The sequence below is a fragment of the Symphalangus syndactylus genome, chromosome 24, assembly GCF_028878055.3.
Source record: "Symphalangus syndactylus isolate Jambi chromosome 24, NHGRI_mSymSyn1-v2.1_pri, whole genome shotgun sequence".
Classification (NCBI taxonomy): Eukaryota; Metazoa; Chordata; class Mammalia; order Primates; family Hylobatidae; genus Symphalangus; species Symphalangus syndactylus.
The window spans coordinates 9116927-9129616 of record NC_072446.2 but is presented as its reverse complement, the minus strand read 5'-3'; the positions used below and the strand labels follow the sequence as shown (position 1 = coordinate 9129616).

The following is a 12690-nucleotide window of genomic DNA, read 5'->3' as shown; positions in this document are numbered from 1 at the left end:
TGCCCTTGGCAGGGGCGTCTCCCCCATGTGCCCCCCAGTCCCATCCTTTCCATGGGCTCCAGATGCCCACAACCCCAGAACACTCAATGAGACAACTCAGATCAAGTTACAGAGAAAGAAGAGCCATACAAGCTCACCAAGGGTGCGCTGTTTCAGAAGTGCCTTCTTCTCCTGGAAATATCAACCCCAAAGCTCTCACTGGGAAACCTCTGGCCTGGCCCCCAGGAAGCGGCAGGCACGGGTTTGGGGCTGAGGCCGTCCCGGCAGCTCTGTGTCCTGCCAGACCTCAGAGCACCCCCATCAGGGCCCACAAGAGCAGAGAGCTCTTCAGCCCCATGTCCTCCTGGACGAATTAAAAGCACGACCCATCCCAGCTTCAGACAACAAAAAGTCTAACCCTCCATTTCCCAGACTCCAGACCAATCCATTTGCTAAGCAGCGTCCTGAGCCACTCCCTCTTCCAGCTCTGAGGGTACAGCTTTCTCAGGCTAAAGGGGAAACAGACGGGCTTCTCAGGGCCCATCCGCCTTGCGCTGGCCGCCTCCCTCACACCCCCCTCACCCAGGAGCCATCAAGGACAGAGCCTCGTCCTGCCGGGCCCACACTCTATCACCCGCTGCTGAGGCCAGCGGTCGGCAGGGCCCTGCCACTCAGAGCCCACCAGGGAGGCAGGAACCAGAACCCACTCCGAAAGCAACAGAGAAAGCTCGGCACACGGGCTGGTGAGCGTAGGGATCGCACGCAGGGGCCAGCGGGAGCCCTTTCCAGAGAGTTCCTTGGGGACAAGCTCAGATCTGCAGGCCCCTCCTCCTTCGACCTTGGATCTGTTAGGCGTGTTGAGCAGGTGCTGCCCATCCTACGCAAGACGCACTTCCTCCTCTGAGCATGTCCAGGGCCTCCCCTCAACAAAGGCGCCGTTTTGAGACTCCCAGAGCTGTCAGCCGAGTGTTGTCGGAAGGCAGAGCCGAGCTCCAGCCCTGCAAAGGGCATCCGCGTTCCGGGCACCGCCGTTTCCGCTCGATGCTCCATGCTAAAGGCGGCCTCATCGCTGGGCCGTGTCGGTCCCGAGGCGTCCCGGCGGGTTCTCCGGTGCGGTCCGCGTGGAAACTAGAAGCTTGCACTGCAGCTCTTTCACAGCTTTAGGGGTTCACTGGTAAAACCTGCCCACAGCGGTTTTTCAAGCCAAAGATCATTCCTGTCCTCCAAGCGTCAACCCTCAGGATGCTGGGAACATGCTGGAAGCCACAAACAGGAACACAATCCCCCAAACACCCGGCACACACAGGGCAGGCACCTTCGTTCCAGGTACACAGCCGGCATCACCGTGGCCGGTCCCACACGACAAACAGGCAAGCTTCCGACACTCGAGCCTGGGCCCCGCGCTTCAACCCACCACCCGGCCCTCAACAGCAGCGCAGGCCTCTCCGTCACGGCCCAGCCACTGACCAATGGGACTGAGAATTGGCCGGAGGGGCAGAGCAACACCGTCCCCGACCGGCCAGCCATCCTCCCTCCTGGCCTCCACGCTCCGTCCGGGGTGAGGCCTTTCACTCTGCTGAACGAGCCTCACGGTCACGGCAACGACAGCTACAAGCTTGGTGAACATCGCACGCATCAGGCGTCGCATGGAGTGACTCACGGGTTGAATCCCGGCGGCAATCACGTGACACAGATGCAAAACGGTTACCCCCACCACGCAGACAAGGAAACTCGGGTCTAGGATCCCCACGCTGGCCCGTCTCAGGACAAGACCCCAGCCAGAGCCCCAGCCCTGCCCTCCCGGAGCCTCACACCCCACAGGTCACGAAGGGCCCTCGGTCTTCACAGGTCACGGCCACACAGGAGCACATCTTACATGGGCGGAAGCACAGAGGGGAGCGGGGCTGTGTCCACGGACAGCCCACACACGCGCAGTTTCCCGTCTCAGAGCTGCCCGGCATGCACACTGGAAAATAGCCCCCCATGAGGTAACACGCTTGGGCTCTGTCTGTGATGACAAGATGTCGGACACATGGCTAAGGTCTCTCCCGGGGGACATCGCAGGCATCACCCCACCATCCTGGCCCCCCATCCTCCCAAAACGGGCACACTGCTCCCGCCTGAGCCTTTAACAGGACACGGCCTGGCCCAGCGGCCAGTGGACACTCGGAGGGCCCAGGGCACAGGCTGCCCCTCCCCAGCCTCTGGGCAAGGCAGCTCAGCGGTCCCATATCCCTTCTCCCCAGATTCAAGGCCCCCACAGGTCCCCCTTGGTCCTCCAGACTTGCCCATTTTCCTAGAAGGGAACCCACTCTGTGTAGCAGATTCATCTCCCCACATTGGAAGCAGCTTCAGGCGGAGGCTAGCCCAGCTCCTCTACGGCTGCAGAATGTCATTCCTACAGGGCTGAGGCTAGCCCAGCTCCTCTACGGCTGTGGAACGTCATTCCTACAGGGCTGAGGCTAGCCCAGCTCCTCTACGGCTGTGGAACGTCATTCCTACAGGGCTGAGGCTAGCCCGGCTCCTCTACGGCTGTGGAACGTCATTCCTACAGGGCTGAGGCTAGCCCGGCTCCTCTACGGCTGCTGAACGTCATTCCTACAGGGCTGAGGCTAGCCCGGCTCCTCTACGGCTGCGGAATGTCATTCCCACAGGGCTGAGGCTAGCCCAGCTCCTCTACGGCTGCCGAACGTCATTCCTACAAGGCTGAGGCTAGCCCAGCTCCTCTACCGCTATGGAACGTCATTCCTACAGGGCTGAGGCTAGCCCAGCTGCTCTACGGCTGTGGAACGTCATTCCTATGGGGCTGAGGCTAGCCCGGCTCCTGTGAGGCTATGGAATGTCACTCCTACAGGGCAGAGGCTAGCCCCGTGCTCTTGCGGGCAGCTGCCAGATGGACTTGCTGAGTGTGCACACAGGGAGCATGGACGTGTCAGGAGCACAGGGACTAACGGAGATCCACAGATTCATTCGTTTATTGACTAAAACAATCTGGGAAAACCACTATGTTAAGCCACTCTCCACCACTGGACTCAGCCTGTGCCCTGAGAAGTGACCACAGTTCTGAAACACTCCAGGATTTAAGCATTTTCAAAACTAGAGATGACTCCCACGTGGTGAGCATCCTGGGGGCCGAGAATCCTTAGTGCCCAGCAGTGCCCACATCCAGGGTGCTGGCACCTCTGGAGAGACTGCGTCTCTGCAGAGATTGGCCTGCAGCGATTTCTAATAAAACAGATTTTCTCTGCTCTAACTGTGGAATGGTCAGGAGGAGAGTTCCTGCTTATCCTTTAGCTCCTATCCTCTCGCAGACACAGAATGTGCACAGAGATGGACTCCACCGTGTAACTAGCCCGAGGCCTCCCGAGGGGCCCAGGAACCAGAGAAATCCAGGTTTCCCCGGAAACCACAACTCTCCGAGGCTTTTTCACCTTTTGGGAAATTTCCATAAGATTTCCCACGCAGGAGGCTGTGGGAAGAAGGGGAATGTGGCCGTTCAAGTACTCGAGTCTCTTTCTTGGCACACAATGCTCCGTCAGCAGAGACCGGACCCTGGTCCTGCCAGGGCCCCGCTCTGTGCTGGGTAAAGCCCAGGCCTGCACTCACCCCTCAAAGCAGCCTGACCAAGAAGAGAGTGTCTCAACCCCACCACTGTGCCGGGCACCTGCCCACCCCAGCCAGCCCTTCGAGGGCTCAGACCAGCCTCAGAGCTGAACGCAGGGGTGGGAGAGGGGCCTGGCAGCCTGTGCTCAGCACCACCCGAGTTCTCCAGGACTGCGAGGGGAAGCGCCTGGGCCCCGGCACCGAGGGACTTGAACATAGGCCCTCCAGCCCCGGGCCCTCCCCTGCAGTGAAATGGGACACAGCACCTGGTCAAGCAGCCCAGGGCCACAGGCCCCTGAAACCCTGGACCCCATCTGAGGCCTGGCCCAAAAGCCAAGGTGGCACAGCAAGCCCCAGGGACAGGCTCTTCCCGGTACCAGATTTCCCATCTGGCCTATTTTAAACACAGCTTCACCCAGGCCACTCCACGTGGCTGGGCTGCTGCAAGATCAAGCAATCTGAACCCCCAAGCTCTCATCTCAGGCTGGGACCCCCCCCTTTCAGTTATGCAGGACGACTCTAGAGCTCACTCAACCTTCCTCTGCCTCAGTTTCCCCATCCACAGGAACGAGGCTGCGTGACCCTCTGGCAGGCTGTAACTGAGTGGTAACTGAGGCCCGCACCCAGGGGGAACAGAGCGGGGCTCCCTTTCCCACACCCAGCAACCCACGCGGGGATCCTGGACGAGGAGATTCGACTCCGTGGTGGAGCAGTGCCCGGCTCCGGTCCTGTGCGCAGATGGGCAGCAGGAGAGAGGCTGGAGCCCAGGATTCAGGCTCCAAAGGGCCCCCCATGGTGCTCTGGCCCAGAGTCCCCTGCGGCAGCCCCAGGGGCACATCATCTGCTGAGTTCGGGCCACTTCTGCAGCTCATACTCCCTTTGGGAGATCTGGGAGAGGTGGGCCAGCACCCCGCCCCCACCAGGCAGAGAGCAGGTCTGACGCCCTTCTGACTCAGAGAAGGCCCTGCCTCCAGAGCCTCTGGGAAAGCACCCAGGCCATGCGAGCAGAGGCCGCGGCTCCGACAGAGGAGCAACGGTGGAGAAAGCCCCTCTCTAACTCAGTGCTGGACGTCCCCACCTCCCCAGAAAGGGGGCAGCAGGGGCCTGGCCTGACGCCCACCAAGCCCTGGGGCCATGGGGCAGCAGCCACCGCCCTCTCTACCCCAGTGGCCACCCCGGGTCCAACAGGGATGCCCAGAGAGGTTCTCACAACTTGACCTCTCCGAAGCCAGACGCTGGTGGCAACAGGCAGAAGGCAGGTGGGCCTGGGGACCTGTGTCCAGCCACAGCTGGGTGCGGCAGCGCAAGGAGACCAAATGCCGCCTAACGCGCAACACGGGCCAGTCCGTGCCGGGCCAGGCAGAGGACACGGGGCCATCAGGCCTCCCAAGTCGGGGTGGGGGCTGCACTCCAAGGATGGGCTGGGCCATGGGGACAGCAGCGAACGCCACACCAGGGGTCTGGGGGCCGGGCGGTAAGCTGCACCAGCAGTGCTGAGCCACGTCCCCTTTCACAGAGGGCACTGGGCCGGCCTGGAAGAGTGGGACGCCCCCCAGCAGTGGTGTTCACAAAGCCCTGGGTTGAGAAGCAGCTGTGCCGACGTTACTGATGGAAAACTGAGGTTTGCAGAGGTTCTCAGACCAGCCCCCAGTGTCCAACCCGAGGCAGAACCAGAAACCCTGCTCTCCAGCCCTGCCCCTCAGAAAAAATCCCCCTCCCAAAGGGGCTGCCTCCCTGAGTCCAAGCCACCCCTGCCCACAGCAAAGGAGCTGAGGAGAGGCCTAGTGCAGGCTGGAGGGCGGGGCTGTTCGGACGTTGAGGGTCTTGCCTGAAGCCCCCACATGCTGCTGCTCTATAGAGGGGCCTGTCCAGACTCGCGGTGGTCAGGAGGAGACAGCTCAGATCCCACATGTGCAAGCGTCCCCATGCTTTGCCCCAGTTCTGGACTGCCGCTCTCAGGAGGCAGAGACAGGAAGGAGGGACAGAGGGGCTGACCCACGCAGGCCCGGGCGGGGGGCGGCCATGCGGAGAGCTGCTGACCCAACGGGAAACCTCAGGAACAGCCACGCTGGGCCCTTGGATCATGGACTCAAAGCAGAACGAACCCCGGGTCAGACGCAGAGCGGGGCGCCGGCCAGGCTGTGGGGGCAGGAGGGCTGTGGGGGTGGGTTCTATCCTGTCCTCCTCCAGGGAGTCACCTTGAGCCGCGACCTGGCTGACCAGTAGCGGCCCACCAAGAGCCCCGTTGGCCCCCAGCCAGGTGGGGGCCATCAGGAGAGGCCATTCCTGAGAACATAGAGGCTGCTCATCTGAGGATTCGGGAACGGACCCGGGACTGGAAAAGCCAGACTCACCTCCTGGGGGCCAAAGGGCCTCCAGGACCCAGGAGGTCGGAGAAGCTTCTGCTTGGGGAGTCCCAGGCTGGGTGCCCGGGGGGGCCCTCCACGGAGACGCCCTCCCTGTAAGCGGCCTGGCATTTCCCTCTGGGATCTGCCCCCTACCCCAGAACCCTCCCATATCACAGTCCACGGAGGGTCTGCTGAGGGCACGCTCAAGGCCACACGCAGGCTGGGGCACACTCGTGGGGCACACACCCCTCTCGGCCCAGGTGGGCGCCCGGCCAGCTTGTGACGAGTCTGCCCCTCACTCCCATCCCAAAATGCCTCTCACACAAAATGGCCGGTCCCGGAGCCCAGCGGGTCCCTTGTTCAGCTGGGATGGGAGAGCAAGCGCCCTGGCGCGAGGAGGCTGTGCACACCGGCCGCACAGGCCGCACACGCAGCGGGCCGTGCAAATTCCACACGCGAACACCCAGGTGCACACGGACGCAGGCTTTGGCCACCCCCCGCCAGCCCTGCCCCAGGAGGCAGCGGTGCCCCGAGCGTCGCCCGGGAAGAGGGGACAGCCCCTTCCAGGCCCAGGGCTGGGGGTCCCGGGTCTGCCGCAGCCCCTCCCCCGGGTCTCGCTCTGCCAAGGAGGGGTCCTGAGCCCGGGATGTGCACGGGGGCGGCCGGCGGCTGCAGAGATGGGTCAGCGCAGGAGCTGAGCGCAGGAGCTGACGGGGGTTCGCGTGGCCAGGGAGGGGCGTCGGCGCCGAGGGGGCAGGACAGACAGCTGCGCTCAGCCTTGGCTGGGGTTGGCGGGGGGGGTCAGGGGAGGGCCCCTCCCCCATCTCAGGAACCCAGAAGCTCACCCTAGTCCGAGGCAGAGCGGCTCGAGAGGATGGCGGAGGGCAGGCCGGACCCTCCCTCGCCGCCCCCGCTTGGTCGGGCGGCCCCAGCCCCGCGGGTCCCCGAGAGTCCCGGAGAGTCCAGACCCAGCGCTGCCGCCCTCCCTCCCCGGCCGGCCCTTTGTTCGGCGCAGCGGCCACGGGGAGGGGCCTCCCAGGCTGAGGAGGGGGCTGGGGCGGCCGCACGTCTCCGTCCTGCGGGCCCGGAGCCCCCATCCCGACCTGAGCGGCCCTGACCCCGGAATCCTTCCTGCCCGCGCGCTGCACAATCGCTCTCCGGTCTCTGCCCAGCACTCCGGCCGGGGAGCGCCGGCCCCGGACCCAGACCCAGGCGCAGGGAGCCAAACCCGCCGCAGCCAGCCCGGCCGGGGTCGCCGGTGGGGTCGCCGATGGGGGTCGCCATGGGGGTCGCCACGGGGGCCCCGCCGGCCACTCACACGTAGGCGTGATAGATGAACGCCCAGCCGCGCGGCCGCTCCAGCACGTTGTAGAGGAAATTCTGCAGCTTGCGGTAGAAGGCGTTGCGCTTGGGGGGCTTCCCGGCGCCCGCGCCGCCCGCGCGAGGTTTGCTGAGGATGCTGCCGCGCTTGGGGGCCTCGGAGCCGGCGATCAGCAGCGCCCCGTCCCGGGTGGAGTCGGGCGCGCCGGGGTCCAGCCCCACGAAGCCCACCTTCAGCTTCTTCTCTCCGCTTGGGCCGGGGTACACGCCGCCGTTGCGCGACTTCTGCACCATGGTGCCGGGCGGGAGGCGCCCCGGACCGGGCGCAGGCTCAGCGGGGGCGGCGCGCGGGGGGTGGCGCGGGCCCCAGCCCAGGCCCCCCGGCCGGGAGCCGCATGGCCGAGGCGGCGGTTCCGCGCTTCTGCCGGGCTTGGGCCGCGCGCGGAGACGCTGCAGCCACCTCGCTCCGCGCGCACCTCGGCGCCTGGCCCGCGGCCGCGCCGGCTCCGCCCGCCGCCTCGCCCCGCCCCGCGTTAACCCCCGCGACGCCAGTCGGAGGAGGAGAGGGGAGGAGAAGGGAGGGGAGGGGGAAGGGAGGGGAGGGGGAAGGGAGGGGAGGGGGAGGGGGAGGGGAGGGGAAGAGAGAAGAGGGAAGGGGAGGGGAAGAGAGGGACAGTGGGGGAGGAGAGGGCAGGGGGAGAGGGGAGACAGGAGGGGAGCAGGAGGGGAGGGGGAGGCAGAAGGGTCCAAGGCCCGCAAGACCAGAGCTCCGGGCTGAGCCTGCCCAATCCCCTGGCCATGTGCACACTGACCCTGCGGTCACCTTTGAGTGCGGCAGTACTAACCAAGCGGACCTGCCTGGTGGCTCCAGCGCTCCTGGGGTCCCAGAGCGGTGCCCAGCCGCCTGAGCAGGACTGGAGTCTTCTCAGCTGGTCCCTGGGAGTGGACGCCTCCTGGAAGGGGTGAGGGTAGGGGCTCTCCCCAAGACTCTGTTAGGGCTCAGCCCACGGTGACTTCATGCTCTTGGCGTCCGGGTTGCCCAGGCAGTAGGACCCCCTAGACCCCAGGGTGTGTGCAGGGAGGGTCTGTGGAGGCTGGTGGCGCCCTGCAAGGAAAGCAGCCCAGGGGAAGGGGTGGCCACAGAGGCCCGGAGGCAAGAAGAGGAGCAAGGGCCATGGGGGTGGGGATGGGAGAGAGTCACTCCTAGAGGGCCTTGAAGCCCCCCAAGGGGCCTGGACTTAGCTATGCAGACCCCAGAAGGGGCCTATGGCAGAGGCAAGGACTGGAGGGTGGCCCCAGGGCAGCAGACAGGCCAGCGGGAAGCCCAGTGCCACACCTCAGGACAAAGGAGGCAAATCTGTGCCTCCTGGACACAGATGGACGGTGCTTCCTTGGGGGCAAGTGCGCAGAGGTGGCCTCCCCCCGGCCGGGAGCTATGTGTCCTGGGAGGGGTCCCTCTGGAGCTGCTGCTGGGAGACCAAGGGACCCCTGAGGCTCAGTGCTGCCCGCCCCGTGAGGTGCCCCGCCACTGGGCCTTCCTCTGCACACCCAGGAGGAGTGTCATCTTCGAGTGCGTCTCTGACTACATCCAAACTGTTTGCGTGTTCGCCTGGCACCATGGATTCTACCCAGAGAAAGGCCCTCTGCTGAATCGCTGGCGCCGTCCTCGCAGGTGACCTGCTCATAAAACAGCCCTAACCCTGGCACAGGGTCAGCCCTTGGGTTGTGTTTGCCCTTTGGTTTCCAGAGCTAGTGACCATGGGGCCTGTTTTTGTTGTTTTGTTTTTAACTAGGCTGAAAACAGAAGGGTCGGTGCAGGCAGAATGCTAACCTGTACATTATCCAGGATGTTGGGGATAGAAGGCAACTTACACAAGCTTGTGCACATCCGGGGGCACATTCCGGATCCCTGCCTCCCTGCCTCTGTGCCCACGCATTGGCTGTGATTACCAGCATGAAGTGGGCTTGCCCCAAGCGGCTGCGGTTTCTCTTCATTGTTAAGGGAGGAGGCACCAGCCTGGTGTGTTCAGGGGAGGGAGAGGACTTCAGTGTGCAGAAGGAAGAGAGCACCGTGGCATCTCCCTGCACACGCTGGCTGGTGCTGCTGGTCTTTCCCACTCACCAGAAGACCCGAGGGAGCAGCTGTAGCTCCAAATGTAAACCCTGCAGGGCTGCGGCCCCTCATCCTGTGGGGGGAAGCCCCAGACTATCCGGTGCCCCTCGGCAGTGCCCGGGCTGCACACGGCCCCTCCTGGGGAAGCAGTCATCTCAGGTTTGATGTCAGAGCCCAGTGGAACCCAAGGTTAGGGCTGATCCACAGAGGATGAAGGAAAAGTGACCCCCAGTTCCTGTTTTAGCAGATGCACCAGAGCTGAGATGGGAGCAAGGATTAAGGTGCTCTGGTGTTCCAGGACATTGAGAGAGACAAACCTGTTCATCTTATTTTTCAGGAAAGAAAAGGGAACAGCCTGCTGAGGTCTTGGGGAGCCATCGGCTGGCTTCACAGCCTCCTGGGGGTGGCTGAGAATGTGGCCCCCATGGGGATGCCAGGCTGGAAGGGCCGGCTCGGGATGCAGGTGGAGCTTTGCACCCTGCAGCTCACAGTTCTCCCGTCTACAAATGGCGTTGGCTCCAGCAGCTTTGCCACACCTTGGAAGGTTCTGGAAAGCGAATCCAGCATCAAGGCTTGAAAATCTTTGCTTCCTCCTTTGTTTAGGATGTCCTTTCAAAGAGCTAGCTCATTAATCATTTATGTTTTTAATTTTGTGTCTTGCACACCCACGGGCTACATTGTCAGCAATCTGGTTACCCACATGCCTGCCCCCTGTCCCCTCCTCTGCGCCCAGGCAAAGTGGGTCGTGAAAATGCCCAGTTGGGGTAAATTTCATCCAAGCAGGAGGAATTCCATTTATTTAAAAATAGATGGGAAAAGCGTTCAGGCTCAAGCAATCTTTGCCAAGACTGCATTGACAGGACTCCAGAGAGGATGAGCAGAATTCAGACGTACGTGGTGCCCAGCTCCAGCGGAGACGGTCGGTCTTCACCCAGGCGGCCAGGGCGGCAGCGGATTCCACATGGGCGCTGTCCCTTCAGCACCTCCAGCACCATCCTCTCCCCGGAACCTGCAAGCCCAGCCCCTTCTCTGGTCTCCTCCAGGCAAGTAACCTCGAGGCCTCCCCAGTCTCCCACGTCACTGGGCTGCACTAAGCGACAGAGAACATGGAGACTGCACTGCCAGAACTGGCTGCTCCTGCCGATCAAGGCCAGCTCATCTGTCCCCAAAGTCCTCCTGTGGGCTCCCTCCCTGGCAGAAAGCGAACCACAGGGGCTGTGACCGCCTGCTGCCCAGGCTCCCCGGGCTTCCCCCACTGTCCTTCTCCCTGCAGCCTGGCGCAGAGAGGAGCTGAGAGTCAATGGCTGTTGGAGGACAAACTGAAGCACATCTGGGTCACTGCCAGGGAGAACCCACAGGGTAACCCTGCCCATATGGTGCAGGTCACAGAGCAGGCTCAGTGCCCTCCGGAACCCATGCCTGTGCTCTCCCTCAGGTGCAGGTGCAGTCCTGCTGGGTCATGACTCCAGTCTCACAGGCTCGGCACTGGAATGGTGGGACCAAAAGTGAAAAACCGAGGCCAGGCGGCTCATGCCTGTAAGCCCAGAGCTTTGGGAGGCTGACGTGGGCAGAATGCTTGAGCCCAGGAGTTCGAGACCAGCCTGCAAACATTATCCAGAAAACCCTGTCTCTACAAAACTGCAAAAATTATCCAGGCTTGGTGGCCCGCCTGTGATCCTAGCTGCCCAGGAGGCTGAGGTGGGAGGACCGCTTGAATCCAGGAGGTCCCGGCTGCAGTGAGCCATGATGGCACCACTGCACTCCACCTTCAGAAACACAGAGAGACCCTGTCTCAAAAAGAAAAACAAAAGTAAAAATTAGCTGGGCTTGCTGGTGTGTACCTGTTGTCTCAGCTACTCAGGAGGCTGAGGCAGGAGGCTCACTTGAGCCCAGGAGTTGGAGGCTACAGTGAGCTGTGATCACACCACTGCACTCCAGCCCGGGCAACAGAGCAAGACCCTGTCTCAAAAAAAAAAAAAGAAAAGAAAAGAATTAATTAAAAACAAAATGAGGGCCAGGAGCGGTGGCTCATGCCTGTAATCCCAACACTTTGGGAGTCCAAGGTGGGTGGATCATCTGAGGTCAGGAGTTCGAGACCAGCCTGGCCAATATGGTAAAACCCCGTCTCTACTAAAAACACAAAAGTTAGCCAGGCATGGTGGCAGGCACTTGTAATCCCAGCTACTCGGAAGGCTGAGGCAGGAGAATCACTCGAACCCAGGAGGTGGAGGCTGCAGTGAGCTGAAATCATGCCACTGCACTCCAGCCTGGGTGACAAGAGCAAGACACCGTCTCAAAAAAAAACCCAAAACAGGCCGGGTGCAGTGGCTTACGCCTGTAATCCCAGAACTTTGGGAGCCCAAGGCAGGTGGATCACCTGAGGTCGAGGGTTCGGGACCAGCCTGACCAACATGGAGAAGCCCTGTCTCTACTACAAATACAAAATTAGCCGGGCGTGGTGGTGCTCGCCTGTAATCCCAGCTACTCGGGAGGCTGGGGCAGGAGAATCACTTGAACCTGGGAGGTGGAGGTTGCAGTGAACCGAGATTGCGTCATTGCACTCCAGCCTGGGCAATGGTTCGAGACTCCATCTCAACAACAAAAAACAACAACAACAAAAAAAAAACAAAACAAACAAACAAAAACCCCAGGAAACCAAGCATGGGCAGTGAGTTGAGAGGCATATGGGCTTCCTCCGTCCGCCCTCCTGTGTGGGGCCGTCAGCAGCGGGACTGGGGAGTTGGTGGCTGCCACAGTGAGTTTGTGCAGGACGGCTACATGGTACTGGTGGCCCTGGCGGGTTGTGGCGCCTGCTAGAACAGCCCAGATTTTATGCTCTTTTGACGCTGTGCTGTCATGGGTGGGATCTGTGCCTGGGTGCTCAGCTTCACCTGTGTTCCGAGGGCCTCGGCACCAGTAACAACAGCCCTGCGGACGCTGGAAAGCAGGGCCTCCCAGGCCACCACCCCGTGCCTCCCGGTGGAAACGGAGGGAGCTTCTTCCCTGTCACTGCACCTTCAGAAAAACAGACGACCCCACAGAGGCCTGGAGGAGGAACAAGATTTAATCTGGGGAAATGAGGAGATGAGGAGAGACAGGTTCTCAGTCATCTCACCTGGGCCAGAGCTGCTGCAGCTTTAACCCTGCAATTTGGGCGACAGGAAGTGCCTCCCCAGACAGGGAGGCCCAGCCCCCCCCAAAGGAATTTTCCATTATTAGGAGGAGGAAGGGCTGTATTTATCCAGCTTGCGGGGGAGCAGGGGAGTGAGGAAAAGATTTAAGATATGAAAGCATTGATTTTTTTTAACATCTTACACTAAAGTCAAT

The 12690-nt window shown here is 62.1% G+C and overlaps 1 protein-coding gene across 14 annotated transcripts in view; it reads right to left on the bottom strand.

Moving 5' to 3' along the window:
- KCNQ2 (potassium voltage-gated channel subfamily Q member 2) overlaps positions 1-7801 on the bottom strand; it is a 68023-nt gene extending 60222 nt beyond the window's left edge. For 6 of the 14 annotated variants that reach the window (XM_055265294.2, XM_055265285.2, XM_055265295.2 and 3 more), the window contains exon 1: positions 7249-7800. In XM_055265294.2, coding sequence (XP_055121269.2) covers positions 7249-7544 — 296 coding nt within the window. In that variant the 5' untranslated portion in view covers positions 7545-7800. Of the gene's footprint in view, positions 1-7248 lie in introns of all 14 variants that reach the window. The other 8 variants (XM_055265296.2, XM_055265297.2, XM_055265293.2 and 5 more) reach the window with 4 other exon arrangements.
- Between the last annotated feature and the right edge of the window lie 4889 nt (positions 7802-12690).